Source organism: Pongo abelii, chromosome 2 (genome assembly GCF_028885655.2).
Source record: "Pongo abelii isolate AG06213 chromosome 2, NHGRI_mPonAbe1-v2.0_pri, whole genome shotgun sequence".
Lineage (NCBI taxonomy): Eukaryota > Metazoa > Chordata > Mammalia > Primates > Hominidae > Pongo > Pongo abelii.
Window position 1 is genome coordinate 207,364,471 of NC_085928.1, and position 15,259 is coordinate 207,379,729.

At 41.5% G+C, this 15,259-nt stretch overlaps 1 protein-coding gene across 2 annotated transcripts in view; it reads left to right on the forward strand.

The window, feature by feature from the left end:
- The window catches only part of SENP5 (SUMO specific peptidase 5), a 67,029-nt gene that overhangs the window by 16,629 nt on the left and 35,141 nt on the right, over nt 1–15,259 (forward strand). For both annotated transcript variants that reach the window (XM_002814465.4, XM_054551035.2), the window contains exon 2: nt 1,042–2,582. In XM_002814465.4, coding sequence (XP_002814511.1) covers nt 1,073–2,582 — 1,510 coding nt within the window. In that variant the 5' untranslated portion in view covers nt 1,042–1,072. The remainder of the gene's footprint in view (nt 1–1,041; nt 2,583–15,259) is intronic.

Genomic DNA, 15,259 nt, shown 5'->3' on the forward strand with positions numbered 1-15,259 from the left:
ATAATTTGTTTCATACAGCAAATTTTTAAAAGAGCAGGTAGTTTTGTTCTGTATAGTCATGCACCAGTAGATATTTAGTAAATACATGTGATGTCAGCATCTCAAGAGGGAGGCCACGCTCCTCTGTTACCAGTCAAAGACTCTGGGTAGCCATGCAAGGACAGGACTTTATCAAATGTTCTCACCCAGTGATGGTTCTGGATCTCAAGTGAATATAGGAAACAAGAACCAACACAAGCATACACACATATACTGCAGGAACACACTCTAGAAGCAGATGGGAATGAATGACAGTCAAAACCAAACAATGACTTCCCCTCAGGATTTAATAAGATCTAATATTAGCGAAGGCTCTTTAGAAAGAAAGGCAACCAGCCACTGCAGGTAGAGTGGAAGAAAGACTATGAATCAGAAGCCAGTATTCTAATTTCAGCTTGCTAACAATTTACTCAGAAGTGCTGTATTACCTTTCTGTGTATAAGTTTTCTCTGGGGAAGAAAATGGAGGACTGAACACATGTTTACCTCAGTTCCCTCTCCAAATCACACTGAGGTTACAGAAATCGGATTTTTTTTTTTTTTTTTGAGATGGAGTTTCACTCTTGTCACCCAGGCTGGAGTGCAGTGGCGCGATTTTGGCTCAGTGCAACCTCCGCCTCCAGGGTTCAAGCAGTTCTGCCTCAGCCTCCCCAGGAGCTGGTGTCAGGTGTGAGGATTACAAGCAATCTCCCACCTTGGCTTCCCAGAGTGCTGGGATTGCAGGTGTGAGCCACTGTGCCTGGTCGAAAATGATTCTTAAGTTTATTTTTCTCAGAGGCAGGTGTACAGCAAATGGCTTTTTGTTAGGCTACTCATGTCCTCCCTCCTCTCCAGTTTTCATTGTGATGAAAACCTTGGTCGGATAAGATTTCATTGTGTCTAATAGTCTAAATTGAAGTATGTATACTCTTTTTTTCCCTCAATTTTCTATCTTAATTACTGTGAATATGTCTTCATGACCTTATTTTTAGACAGAAATATAACTTACTTCTCTTCTTTACAGCTGCATCCAGATCTCATTATGCATCAGAAAAATGAAAAAACAGAGGAAAATTCTATGGAGGAAAGGAATCCACTTAGCCTTTTCTGAGAAATGGAATACTGGGTTTGGAGGCTTTAAGAAGTTTTATTTTCACCAACACTTGTGCATTCTGAAAGCTAAGCTGGGAAGGCCAGTTACTTGGAATAGACAGTTGAAACATTTCCAGGGTAGAAAGAAAGCTCTTCAAATCCAGAAAACGTGGATCAAGGATGAACCCCTTTGTGCTAAGACCAAGTTCAATGTGGCTACTCAAAATGTTAGTACTTTATCCTCTAAAGTGAAAAGAAAGGACACTAAACACTTCATTTCCTCCTCAAAGACTCTCCTGAGACTCCAAGCAGAGAAGTTGTTGTCATCAGCAAAGAATTCTGACCATGAATACTGCAGAGAGAAAAATCTCTTGAAGGCAGTTACTGACTTTCCATCAAATAGTGCTTTAGGTCAGGCCAATGGTCACAGACCTAGGACAGACCCACAAGCTTCTGACTTTCCCATGAAGTTCAATGGGGAGAGCCAAAGTCCAGGTGAGAGTGGCACGATTGTGGTCACCTTGAGCAACCATAAGAGAAAGGGCTTTTGTTACAGCTGCTGCCAAGGGCCGGAGCACCACAGGAATAGGGGACCCTTGATTCCAAAAAAGTTCCAACTTAACCAACATAGAAGAATAAAATTATCTCCTCTTATGATGTATGAGAAATTATCCATGATTAGATTTCGGTACAGGATTCTCAGATCCCAGCACTTCAGAACCAAAAGCAAGGTTTGCAAGCTAAGAAAAGCCCAGCGAAGCTGGGTACAGAAGGTCACTGGGGACCATCAAGAGACCCGTAGGGAGAACGGTGAGGGTGGCAGTTGCAGCCCATTTCCTTCCCCAGAACCTAAAGACCCTTCTTGTCGGCATCAGCCGTACTTTCCAGATATGGACAGCAATGCTGTGGTGAAGGGGACGAACTCTCATGTGCCTGATTGCCACACTAAAGGAAGCTCTTTCTTGGGCAAGGAGCTTAGTTTAGATGAAGCATTCCCTGACCAACAGAATGGCAGTGCCACAAACGCCTGGGACCAGTCATCCTGTTCTCCTAAGTGGGAGTGTACGGAGCTGATTCATGACATCCCCTTACCAGAACATCGTTCTAATACCATGTTCATTTCAGAAACTGAAAGAGAAATTATGACTCTGGGTCAGGAAAATCAGACAAGTTCTGTCAGTGATGACAGAGTAAAACTGTCAGTGTCTGGAGCAGATACATCTGTGAGTAGCGTAGATGGGCCTATGTCCCAAAAGTCTGTTCAAAATGAGAACTCATACCAGATGGAGGAGGATGGATCTCTCAAGCAGAACATTCTTAGTTCTGAGTTGCTGGACCACCCTTACTGTAAAAGTCCACTGGAGGCTCCCTTGGTGTGCAGTGGACTCAAACTAGAAAATCAAGTAGGAGGTGGAAAGAACAGTCAAAAAGCCTCTCCAGTGGATGATGAACAGCTGTCAGTCTGTCTTTCTGGTATGCACTTTTCCTTTATTCTCCCTCAAACTCCAAGCTCACATTTGCTGTGCATTATCCTTGCTAATAAGAGTCCTATTTTTTTCTCCCACTCATGGATATTTCTTTAAACCAGTTAGTCTTCTTGAAGCCTTTTATATTGCTGCATTATGGAGATGTTCCACCATTTAATCCTCGTAGACACTTGCATTGATTCCATTTTTTTCATAAGCTAATAGTGCGATGAAATTATGTCTTTACATTTATACATTTGTTCCTGTAAGCTAAATTCTCATTATTAGAATTGATGGTGAAGGAATATTCACACTTAAATTTTTAAGATAATTAAGTTACCCTCCAAAAAGTTGAACCAGTTTACATTTGTTAAGCTTTGCCAGTCTTACAGATCACAGAGTTTTGTTTTAATTTGCATTTTTGAGTTTTAAGTTTGAACATCTGTTTCTGTGTTTATTGGCCACTTTTTTGTGTGTGCATGGTTTTCCTTTGCCTATTTTTCTTTTTTTTGAGATGGAGTCTTACTCTGTCGCCAGGCTGGAGTGCAATGGTGCGATCTTGGCTCACCACAACCTCCGCCTCCTGGGTTCAAGTAATTCTCCTGTCTCAGCCCCCCAAGTAGTTGGGATTACAGGCGCCCGCCACCACGCCTGGCTAATTTTTGTATTTTTAGTAGAGATGGGGTTTCACCACGTTGGCCAGGCTGGTGTCGACCTCCTGACCTCAGGTGATCCACCCACCTTGGCCTCCCAAAGTGCTGGGATTACAGGCGTGAGACACCGTGCCCTGCCCCTTGGCCTATTTTTCAACTGGATTGTTTCTGTTTTATTTTTTTTTTTAATATAGGAGACGCTCAATGTACCAGGCACTGTGCTGGTTCCTAAGAATGTAGCAATGAACAGAATATATGACCTTCAGGGAACTTGGTGTCATTCTAGTCATAAAAATGTTAAATTAATTGCTGATTATAAATGTCATAAGAATGGTCCCTCACGAAAGGTAAAAGCCTTCAGTACCCCAAAATTGTTTGATATTTTTGCTTAATAGGAGTTTTCAGTTCTTACGTAGTAAAACTTATCTGTCTTTTTTTATTTTTTATTTTTTATTTTTTGGAGGTGGAATCTTGCTTTGTCACCCAGGCTGGAGTGCAGTGACGCAGTCTCGGCTCACTGCAACCTCTGCTTCCTGGTTCAAGCAGTTCTCCTGCCTCAGCCTCCCAAGTAGCTGAGACTACAGGCACACGCTGCCATGCCCGGCTAATTTTTTGTATTTTAGTAGAACAGTGTTTCACCATGTTGCCCAGGCTGGTCTCGAACTCCTGAGCTCAGGCAATCTGCCCGCCTCGGCCAGTCTGCCTAAAGTGCTAGGATTACAGGCTTGAGCCACTGCACCCGGCCTAAAACTTGTCTATCTTTGACTTTGAGGCTTCTAGTTTTTATGTCATGCTTTAAGAAGCCTTCTCTTGTCAAAAATCTATCCCATAAGGTAAACTGGTGTAAACATTTCTTTGGAAGACAATATGATAGTATAAATTATGGCCCATTCAGGCAATAGTTTGCTATGCAGCTGTTTAAGAATATAGATCTATATTTTGATACTGAAAGATGTCTATATAAAGTGAAAACAGGCCAGGTGCTGTGGCTCATGCCTGTAATCCCAACACTTTGGGAGGCTGAGGTGGGCGGATCACCTGAGGTCAGGAGTTCAAGACGAGGCTGGTCAACATGGTGAAACCCCATCTCTACTAAAAATACAAAAATCAGCCAGGTGTTGTGGTGCGTGATCCCAGCACTCCTAAGTAGCTGTGATCCCAGCTACTTAGGAGGCTGAGGCAGGGAGAATCGCTTGAACCTGGGAGGCGGAGGTTGCAGTGAGCTTAGGTTATGCCACCGTGCTCCAGCCTGGGCAACAGAGCGAGACTCTGTCTCACAAAAAAAAAAAAAAAAAAAAAAGCAAAAACAGTAAGTTGCAAAATGTTATGAAACCATTTTGTTAAAAGATGTATATGACATATGTAGGATGAGTATGTGTATATATGTGTGCATATGCATTTGTATAGGACATCTGGATGGATATTATTACCATTGGCTTTGGGGAGTTAGTTAGGAGGTTTATTTCTTAGTAGTTGAAACAGTTCTGAGCACTTTCTCTTTCCAACCATTAAGTATAATAAATTCTTCTGGCTGGGCACGGTGGCTCACGCCTGTTATCCTAGCACTTTGGGAGGCTGAGGCGGGCGGATCATGAGGTCAGGAGATCGAGACCATCCTGGCTAACATGGTGAAACCCCGTACCTACTAAAAATTTAAAAAATTAGCCAGGCGTGGTGGCAGGCGCCTGTAGTCCCTGCTACTTGGGAGGCCGAGACAGGAGAATGGTGTGAACCGGGGAGGCGGAGCTTGCATTGAGCCGAGATCGCGCCACTGCACTCCAGCCTGGGCGACAGAGCAAGATTCTGTCTCAAAAAAAATATAAATAAATAAATAAATAAATAAATAAATTCTTCCTCACAAAAAGACACAAAGTACAGAGTCCTAGCAAATTAAAAAAAACAAAAACCAAAAAAACTCTTGTCTGTACTGTCCTAGAGTAAAGCCAGATTTCCCTACTGAGGTTAGCAGACCCATGATACTTAAACCTGAAAAAAATTAGCATTTACCCACAAATGCCAATTAACCTTTATAGATGTAACACTTTCAAATACAATTGATAAATTGAATATGCACATAGTAAAACCTGTAGCATGACCTGAGGAAGTAGGAATTCTTACAGAATTCACGTTAGTGACAATATAATTCACTATTTTAATAGGCCAAAGGGGAAAAAAATGGTATCTCAGCAAGTGCTGAAAAGCCTGTTAGTAAAATTGTTTCCTTTTGTGTTTAAATCTCTTAGAAAACTAGTAATAAAGGAAGCTTCCTTGAATTACTACAGAATATCAATCAGAAGCCAATAGCAGTTTCAGGTTTAAGAGAATGAAGTAAGCTCATGGAGTCTCTTCTTCCTCCTACCAAATCCATAGAAATTATGAAAAAATATTAAAAACACATGTGTCTTCATACTCACAAACAAGGAGGAGAGAGTTTTGGTGGATCAGAAACTGAGAATCAGCTCCCACTGGGCAAAAAGTAGAGGGAAGGTCCAGGCGGGCAGAAGGAAGATTAGTACAGGGAAGTGGTGTGATACTGAGTGCTCATATTTCTGGAGATGGTGGAAGTGGAGAGGAAAGGGGACACCCATGGTAAAGACTGAGTAGTTGGGGAATCTCTCCCTGCCTGTGCCACATATCAGCAAAGAACAAATCTGTTATCAAGCCAAAAGTCTAAGGACAAGAGACAGGATACTCACCCACACACGTACACCTTGTAACACTTGGCAAGAGTGAGGAACATCCATTTTCAGAACAGCTGCTGGGGTTCTTAGTGTCCTTATTCCCACTGAAAATAGTTCAAGGTAGAGCAGCAGCTACTGCCCATCATAGCCCTTTGCCCTCAATTCTCAGCAAGTTACCTAAGTAGAGATGAACTAACAGTCTATCACCATCCTCTGAGAAAAGCCAACACAATGAAATAGACAAATTCAGCAAATAACAGAACTAAACCTCAGTATTGATTAATGGGGCAATGAGTACAATAGATAATCCTTTAACTGACTTCTATAACATTAGCCACTATTGAGTTCTGTGGTGTGCTGAATGCTGGCTTGTCTCTAATGTGACTGCACATTATGCTCCTCAGTTGATTTACATGTTTAAGAGTCAGTTATACTTAGGGGAAATTTACTTGTTGCAGTTTCATAATTTTATTCAGTATTACATAAAATGATGAAATATGAGTGTAAGAAGAAAGCTCCTCCCTTGAAAACCAAGGTGAATGCTTTGTAAAAATGACAGTAGCGGGTTGCTGCCAAAAAAATTAATACTGATACGCTTATGCAAGACAACTGTAAAAGATTTGAGGGAGTGTATGAAAGTCTAGAACTCTGTACTGAGATTACTTTGCAAGTTCTTTAAGTTCTTGCTTCACTTTAAAGTTCTAACCTCTATGTCATGAGTATGCCAGGAGATAATGGAAGGGAAACTGAAGAAATTAGGGATGTTTTCTAGAAGTGAAAGAAAGTCTGAGTCTAAAGTTGAAAGGCTTTGTAAGTGCCAATCAGGATTAAAACACACAAATACATACACAAACTCACACTAAATTTAGTTTGGTAAAATTATAGCACATCCAAGAGAAATAACTTGGATGGTTACTTCTTTTGGAGGGAAAAGGGATAGATTCCTGTGCCACAAAACATTCCAGATGGATTAAAAGTTTGGCTAATTAAAACCAAATACACAGAAACGTGTACACGAATGCTTGTAACAGCATCGTTCATAATAGCCAGAAAGTGAAAACAACCTAAATGTTCAACAACTGATGAATGGATAAATAAAATTTGGTATATCTATACAATGGAATATTATTCTATAAAAGGAATAAACACCGATATATACTTAAATGTGGATGCACCTTGGAAACATGCTAAGTGAAAAGCCAGACACAAAAGGCCTTATAACATATGATTTCATTCATTTGAAATGTCCAGAATAGGCAAATACATGGAGATATAAAGTAGATTAATGGTTGCCAGGAGCTGGGAAGAAGGGGAATGAGAGATGACTGTTAATGGGTATAGAGTTTCTTTGTGGGGTAATGGAGGTGTTCTGGAATTAGGTAGTAGTGATAGTTACACAATCTGAATATATTAAAAAACAGGGAATTGTGTTCTTTAATGGGGCAAATTTTGTGGTGTGTGAATCACATCTCAATAAAGCTGTTAAAAAGAAACAAATATAGGCCGGCCATGGTGGCTCACATCTGTAATCCCAGCACTTTAGGAGGCTGAGGCAGAAGGATCGCTTGAGGGCAGGAGTTTGAGACCAGCCTGGGCAACATAGCAATATAAATACGTAGAGGGATGTATATAGACTTAGCGAGACTCTATCGCTACAAAAAATAAAATTATCTGTGTGGTGGTGCATGCCTGTAGTCCCAGCTACTCAGAAGGATGAGGTGGGAGGACTGCTTGAAACCAGGAGTTTGAGGTTGAAGTGAGCTATGGTCGCTCGACTGCATTCCAGCCTGGGTGACAGCAAGACCTTGTCTCTCTCTTTTTTTTGAGACAGAGTCTCGCTCTCTCTCCCAGGCTGGAGTGCAGTGGCGCGATCTTGGCTTACTGCAACCTCTGCCTCCTGGGTTCAAGCGATTCTTCTGCCTCAGCCTCCGGAGTAGCTGGGACTATAGGCACGTGCCACCACGCCCGGCTAATTTTTTGTATTTTTAGTAGAGACGGGGTTTCACTGTGTTAGCCAGGATGGTCTCAATCTCCTGACCTCATGATCCGCCTGCCTCAGCCTCCCAAAGTGCTGGGATTACAGGCGTGAGACACCGCGCCCGGCCGACCTTGTCTCTTAAAAAAAGAAAAAAAAAATACAGGAAATCATTCTTTTTAAGTTTTTGGTTTCTTTGTTTGTGACAGAGTCTCCCTCTGTCTCCGAGGCTAGAGTGCAGAGGCGTGATCTCAGCTCACTGCAAACTCCACCTCCCGGGTTCAAGCGATTCTCGTGCCACAGCCTCTGGAGTAGCCAGGACCACAAGAGGTGCGCCACTATGCCTGGCTAATTTTTTGTATATTTAGTAGAGATGGGGTTTCACCATGTTGGCCAGGCTGGTCTCGAACTCCTGACCTCAAGTGATCCGCCCGGCTTAGCCTCCCAAAGTGCTGGGATTACAGGCATGAGCCACTGTGCCTGACCTAAAGATTATTTTTAATTGACAAAATTATATATATTTATGGGGTACAATGTGATGTTTTGATATATGTTTACTTTGTGTAATAAATCAAGATAATCAGCATATCCATCACTCACTTCGTTGTGAGAACATTTAAAGTCGATTCTCATCTATTTTCAAGACACAGTACATTATTATTAACTATAGTCACCAGACTGTACAATAGATCTCTAGGATGGCTTCCTCCCATCACTGAAGCTTTATAACCCTTGACCAACATCTTCCAATTCTCTGCCCCAGCCCCAGCCCCTGGTAACCACCGTTGATTCTCTACGTCTGTGAGTTTGACCTTAGATACCACATATAAGTGAGATCATGCAGTATATTTCTTTGTGTCTGGCATATTTCACATATTATGCTCCACATTCATCCATGTTGCAAATGACAGGATGTTTTAAGGCTGAATTGTATTCCATTGTGTATATATACTACATTTTCTTTCTCCATTCATCCACTCATGGGCATTGAGGTTGATGCCATGCCTTGGCTATTGTGGATAGTGCTGCAGTGAGTATGGGGTGCAGGTACCTCTTCAACACACTGATTTCATTGTCTTTGAAATACACTCAGAAATGGAATTGCTGGATCATATGGTAGTTCTATTTTTAATTTTTTGAGGAACCTGTATACTGTTTTCCTTCATGGCTGTGCTAATTCACATTCCCACCAACAGTGTACAGGGTTCCCTTTTCTCCACATTCAAGTCCTTTGCCTGCTTTTTAATTTGGGTTATCTTCTTGCTATTCAGTTGTTTGAGCAGGAGACCATTTTTATAATCTTATATTGATAAGACATTTTTGCCCATAATAGGAAGCTCAGAAGCAATGAAAATATACCAGATTGACTCTACAAACATTTAAATCTTGTGTGCATGTGTGTGTCTATAGCAAAAGTTAGATGAAAATTTAAAAATTTAGATATACATGCCCTTTTACCCAGAAATTTAACTTGTAGCAGGTGTGTCCAAGGGAAACAGTAGAACTAGGATAGATCAAGAGTTTCAATTGTTACGTTATTTAGAGGTAAAAATAAATGGCCATCAGTAGGGAACTGGTTACAATACAGTATGCATTTTTTTCAGGGAAAAGAGAACTGTCCATGATATAGTGAATGGAAAAAAGCAGCTTCAAGAAGAGTAAGTTTAGGCCGGGCGCAGTGGCTCATGCCTGTAATCCCAGCACTTTGGGAGGCCGAGGTGGGTGGATCACCTGAGGTCAGGAGTTCAAGACTAGCCTGACCAATATGGTGAAACTCCGTCTCTACTAAAAATACAAAAATTAGCCAGGCATGGTGGCATGCGCCTGTAGTCCCAGCTACTCGGGAGGCTGAGACAGGAGAATTGCTTGTACTTGTGAGGTGGAGGTTGCAGTGAGTTGAGATCGCACTACTGCACTCCAGCCTGGGTGACAGAGTGAGACTCCGTCTCAAAAAAAAAAAATTTAGTGTGTTTAAGAAATACATGTTCAAGGGGCTTGAAAGTCCAAAAGGAATTGTGGGCTCACTGCCATTTATTTAAAAATATTTATGGTCGTGTATTAGAAAAATAACTACTTAAAAGCTTGTTTCCACATATAAAGTAAATGTTTATAAAAATGTCCAACTCTTTTTTTCTAGATATTAATGTGGTTTTGTTTTTTTGTTTTTTTTGTTTTTTTTTGAGACGGAGTTTTGATCTTGTTGCCCAGGCTGGAGTGCAGTGGCGTGATCTCGGCTCACGGTGGCCTCCGCTTCCTGGGTTCAAGCAATTTTCCTGCCTTCAAGCAATTTTCCTGCCTCAGCCTCCCGAATAGTTGGGATGACAGGTGCCTCTTTAGTAGAGACAGGGTTTCTCCATGTTGGTCAGGCTTGTCTCAAATTCCCAAACTCAGGTGATCCGCCGCCTTATCCTCCCAAAGTGCTGGGATTACAAATGTGAGCCACTGCGCCCGGCCTAATGTGTTATTTTTAATTTAGTGCTTTGGAAAAAAGTTAAGGTAGATCCTTACCTCATTCTTTACACCAAAATGAATTCCAGCTGTTAATAAAATATTTAGTTGTGAGTTCTTTTTTTTTTTTAAATTTATTCCCATGGGTCTGGGAACCAATGAAATTAGTTGGTAGTTCTAATACTGTTTATTGAGTAATTTGCTCTTTTCCCTGTGGTTCAGAAATGCAACCTACCACTGAGTCTCCCTGGATTTGATCTCTATTCCGTGCTGGCTCTATTTGCCTTAATTAGCGTAGTTTTATCATTTGACAGGACCTGGCGCTCCTTATTCACCTCTCTCCTTTAATTCTTTTCAGAAATTTCTAGGAATTTCTCACATTTTTGTCCCAACGTAAATTCTGGATTTGTTTTGTAATCTTTTTAAAAAGTGTGGTTTTTACTTGTTGTTGCATTATATTTATAGATTAATTTAGGGACAGTTGCTTTCATTGCAAAAGACTTCCCGTACCTTAGTAATATTTCGCAGCGTTTCACTTAGGTTTTGCACATTCCTTATGTTTGTTCTTAGATACTTTATACCTTATTGTTGATGGGCCCTTTCTGAGGTAGGTATTGTGTTTTGTTGGAGAACCATGTGGTTGCATTTCGTATGTGCACAACACAGTGAACCTCATTCCACGTTCAGGGTGGAATGTGACCCAGGTCAGTTGTATCAAACGAAAACTGTCCAATGCCGTTAGTTTAACATGATGGGTATTTTTAACTTCTTTTCTTTTTTTTTTTTTTTTGAGATGGAGTCTTACTCTGTCACCCAGGCTGGAGTGCAGTGGCACAATCTCAGCTCGCTACAAGCTCCGCCTTCCATGTTCACGCCATTCTGCTGCCTCCCGAGTAGCTGGGACTACAGGCGCCCGCCACCACGCCCCTCTAATTTTTTGTATTTTTTAGTAGAGACAGGGTTCCACCATGTTAGCCAGGATGGTCTCGATCTCTTGACCTCGTGATCCACCTGCTTCAGCCTCCCAAAGTTCTGGGATTACAGGCGTAAGCCACCGTGCCTGGCCTTACTTTTAACTTCTTTTTTTAAAAAAGTTCTTTCTTTTTTATTTTTTTTAATTATTTTTGAGGCAGGGTCTGGTTCTGTTGCCCAAGCTGGAGTGCCGTGGTGGGATCTTGGCTCACTGCAGTCTTTGCCTCCCAGGCTCAACCCATCCTCCCACCTCACCCTCCCGAGTAGCTGGGACTACAGGCATGTGCCAACACGCTTGGCTAATTTTTGTATTTTTTGTAGAGAAGCGGTCTCACTTTGTTGCCCAGACTGGTCTTGAACTTCCGAGCTTAAGCAATCCTTCCGTCTCAGCCTCCCAAAGTGCTAGGATTACAGGCGTGAGCCACCGTGCCTGGCCGGGTACTTTAAATTCTAAAATGACACCTCAGGTTTTGTTTTTTATATTACTACCTTTTGTACTTGCAGAGTGCTCTATAATTTGAACTCCAGTTTTTGTCTGTTGTTTTTTCCTAACATTTTGTCCTTTGTTTCTTGGGTCACTTTGAAATTTTAGTACTTTGGGAGTAAAATAAATTGTGTATACCAATTGCATTTTTCCTTTTTCAGTTGATCAGTTTAGTGAAAGCAAGTGGGTAAAGAATGGTGGATTTAACTTGTCATATTATAACATCTGTTTCTGAGTAAAATAAATTGTATATACCAAGTGCATTTTTCGTTTTTTAGTTGGTTAGTTTAGTGAAAGCAAGTGGATAAAGAATGGTGGATTTAACTGTCATTTTATAAAATCTGTTTCTGGATAGTTCTTGGCCCACAGATATTAAAAAGGAAAGGTGAAGAATCAAGTTGTTTTTGTAGAGAAAAGATAACAGATATTTCTTGCTTTGTAAGTGGCATAGCATGATAGTTAACAGCCCAGTTTCTGTAGTCACGGGACCTACAATCAGGATCTTAGTTCTACCATATGCTAGTTAAGTGCCTTGGGGAGGTAACTTAACCTCTCAAAGCTTCTAATGTCTCCATTTGATTGACTGGTTGATTTGTTGATTGATTGAGATGAGATCTCGCTCTGTTGCCCAGACTGGAGTGCAGTGGCATAATCTCGGCTCACTATAGCCTCTGCCTCCCAGGTTCAAGTGATTTTCCTGCCTCAGTCTCCCAAGTAGCTGAGATTACAGGCACACAAACATGCCCGGCTAATTTTTGTAGTTTTAGCATAGACAGAGTTTCACCATGTTGGCCAGGCTGGTCTTGAATTCTTGACCTCAGGTGATCCACCCGCCTTCCAAAGTGCTGGGATTACAGGCATGAGCCACCGCACCTGGCCCAGTGTCTCTATTTGTAAAGTAGGGATACTATCTTAACACCCAAGGAGGCTATAAGAACTAAATGAGACATGCTAGTGCTTGTCTTATAAGTATTTTTTAACTGTTGTTTTATTTCTGGTCCCAGTGAGATAATGGTGTGTGTAAGTGAGACACTGTCATCTAGGGTTCTCCTTGAAGATCGTACCTTGAAGGGCATTTCTGCTGAATAAGAAATCTATGTTTATCATCTGAAAATGAAAATAAAGATACAGATAAGAGGAAAATGCGTAATAATTTAGAATCTCCATCATTCTACCACCAGAAATAACATTGTTAACGAGCACCATGATACTAGTTTGAAATTCACGTCCATATCCCATTGTGGGGGACACTGCCTTCTTATTTGAGGAGCCTCAATCAAAGTTGTGGGGCCTAAAGTTTAATTTTTATTGTTGTTAGGAGTATTATTTTACTACGAAAAATAATTCTCAACGCAGTTTCTCAAATGGTGGGATTCCTTATCTTCCATTGGGCCCATTCCCCCATGTAGACACAAGGTTATGATTAGGTAACTGTAAGATGTGAAATAGTAAACACTAGAGACAAGTATATGGTCTGTTCCTAGATTAGAAGCCCCAAATCTTTATTTCGTACCCTGATGAAGTTGGAGCATGGGACTATCTTCCTGTCTACTGTATTTGCCCAAAGCCTAGAGCAGATTGGACGTGAGAAAGGACCTCTTTTCTGTTTACTGTACCCTGACCTTTGCACCTGTGTTAAGCCTTTAAAATTGAGAGGTACTCTGGTGGGAGATTAACAGGAGGAAAAATAAATTGTTCACTTCTTTGTCTGTCTCTCCCCTCATAAAAGACAAAACACTTCATTCCCAAGACACTCTTATCATCTTTTCTATCCTGTTTATATCGATGCATGGCAGAGGCCATTCTTGGAGTTACAAAGGGAGCTGGTTAAGATATGTGGCTAACAATCCTCATTTTTCCTGTCTTAACTCAGCAGACTTAACTGTCAGACTGATGGTTAGCTAGTTTGTTGCTCTGCCCATTCAGCATTGGTGAACAGCCTAAGTCATGTCTGTACTTTCGTGAGTGTCTAAGCCTTGCCTCAGCTTTTTTGTATTTACTTAGAAATAATGTCCTGGGTGGCCAGGCATGGTGGCTCACGCCTGTAATCCCAGTACTTTGGGAAGGCAAGGCAGGTGAATCACCTGAGGTCAGGAGTTCGAGACCAGCCTGGCCAACATGGTGAAACCCCATCTCTACTAAAAAAAATACAAAAATTAGCTGGGCGTGGTGGCGGGCGCCTGTAATCCCAGCTACTCAGGAGGCTAAGGTAGGAGAATCACTTGAACCCAGGAGGGGGAGGTTGCAGTGAGCCGAAATCACACCATTGCACTCCAGCCTGGGTGAAAAGAGCAAGACTTTGTCTTAAAAAAAAAAGAAAAGAAAGAACGTCCTGGGTTTATTTCCTAGGGCTTTTTTAGGTTCAGTGGATCATTCAGTGATATATATAAGCACATATACATGTTACTTACATTTACCTGAAGACTGTCCTATGGTGTGGCCAAAAAGCCACCTTTAAATTTTATTTCTCATCTTGGGAGGCTGGAGCGAGAGGATCACTTGAGGCCAGAAGTTCAAGACCAGCCTGAGCAACATAGCAAGACCCCATCTTAAAAAACAAAACAAAACAAAAAAACTTAAAAAATTAGCTGGGTGTGGTTTCACATGCCTATAGTCCCAGCTAACTATCCAAGCAGAAGGATGGCTTGAGCCCAGGAGTTTGAGGCTGTAATGAGCTATGGTTGTGTTACTATGCCCCAGCCTGGATGATAGAAAGAGACCCCATCTCCAAAAAATTCTATTTACTGTCTTAAAATGTGCTTCACTAGCTGGGCGCGGTGGCTCACGCCTGTAATCCCAGCACTATGGGGGAGGCCAAGGCGGGCGGATCACAAGGTCAGGAGATGAAGACCACCCTGGCTAACACAGTGAAACCCCGTCTCTACTAAAAATACAAAAAATTAGCCGGGCGTGGTGGCGGGCGCCTGTAGTCACAGCTATTCAGGAGGATGAGGCAGGAGAATGGCGTGAACCCGGGAGGTGGAACTTGTAGTGAGCAGAGATCGTGCCACTGCACTCCAGCTTGGGCGACAGAGCGAGACTCCATCTAAAAAAAAAAAAAAAGTGCCTCACTAGCTGTTATCCAGTTGAGCTCACCTCAGAGGGTTATTTGGTGTCATGAGTATAATAACTTTTCAAGTTGTATGATATTGTCCCTTGCTGATACTAAAGTACATACCTTTACCAAATAATAGAATCACAATGATCTCATCAGTTAATGCTAATTGTGATTTTAAAACAATAATTCTTTCAGTTACCAAAAGGATAGGCACATTTGACTATGTGATTAAGCCCTTTAGAAGTCACGCTTTAAGAGAAGGTTAAGCTATGGGAAGCTGTTAGTATTTCCTTCTAGCTATCCATTCCTTCTCTAACAATGCATCAGTAACTTAAAAATCTAATGTGAAATGATTCCTCACAGTATGTCTTTCTAGATTGCATTGGTTAGAGCCTAATATATTTTATTTTTTA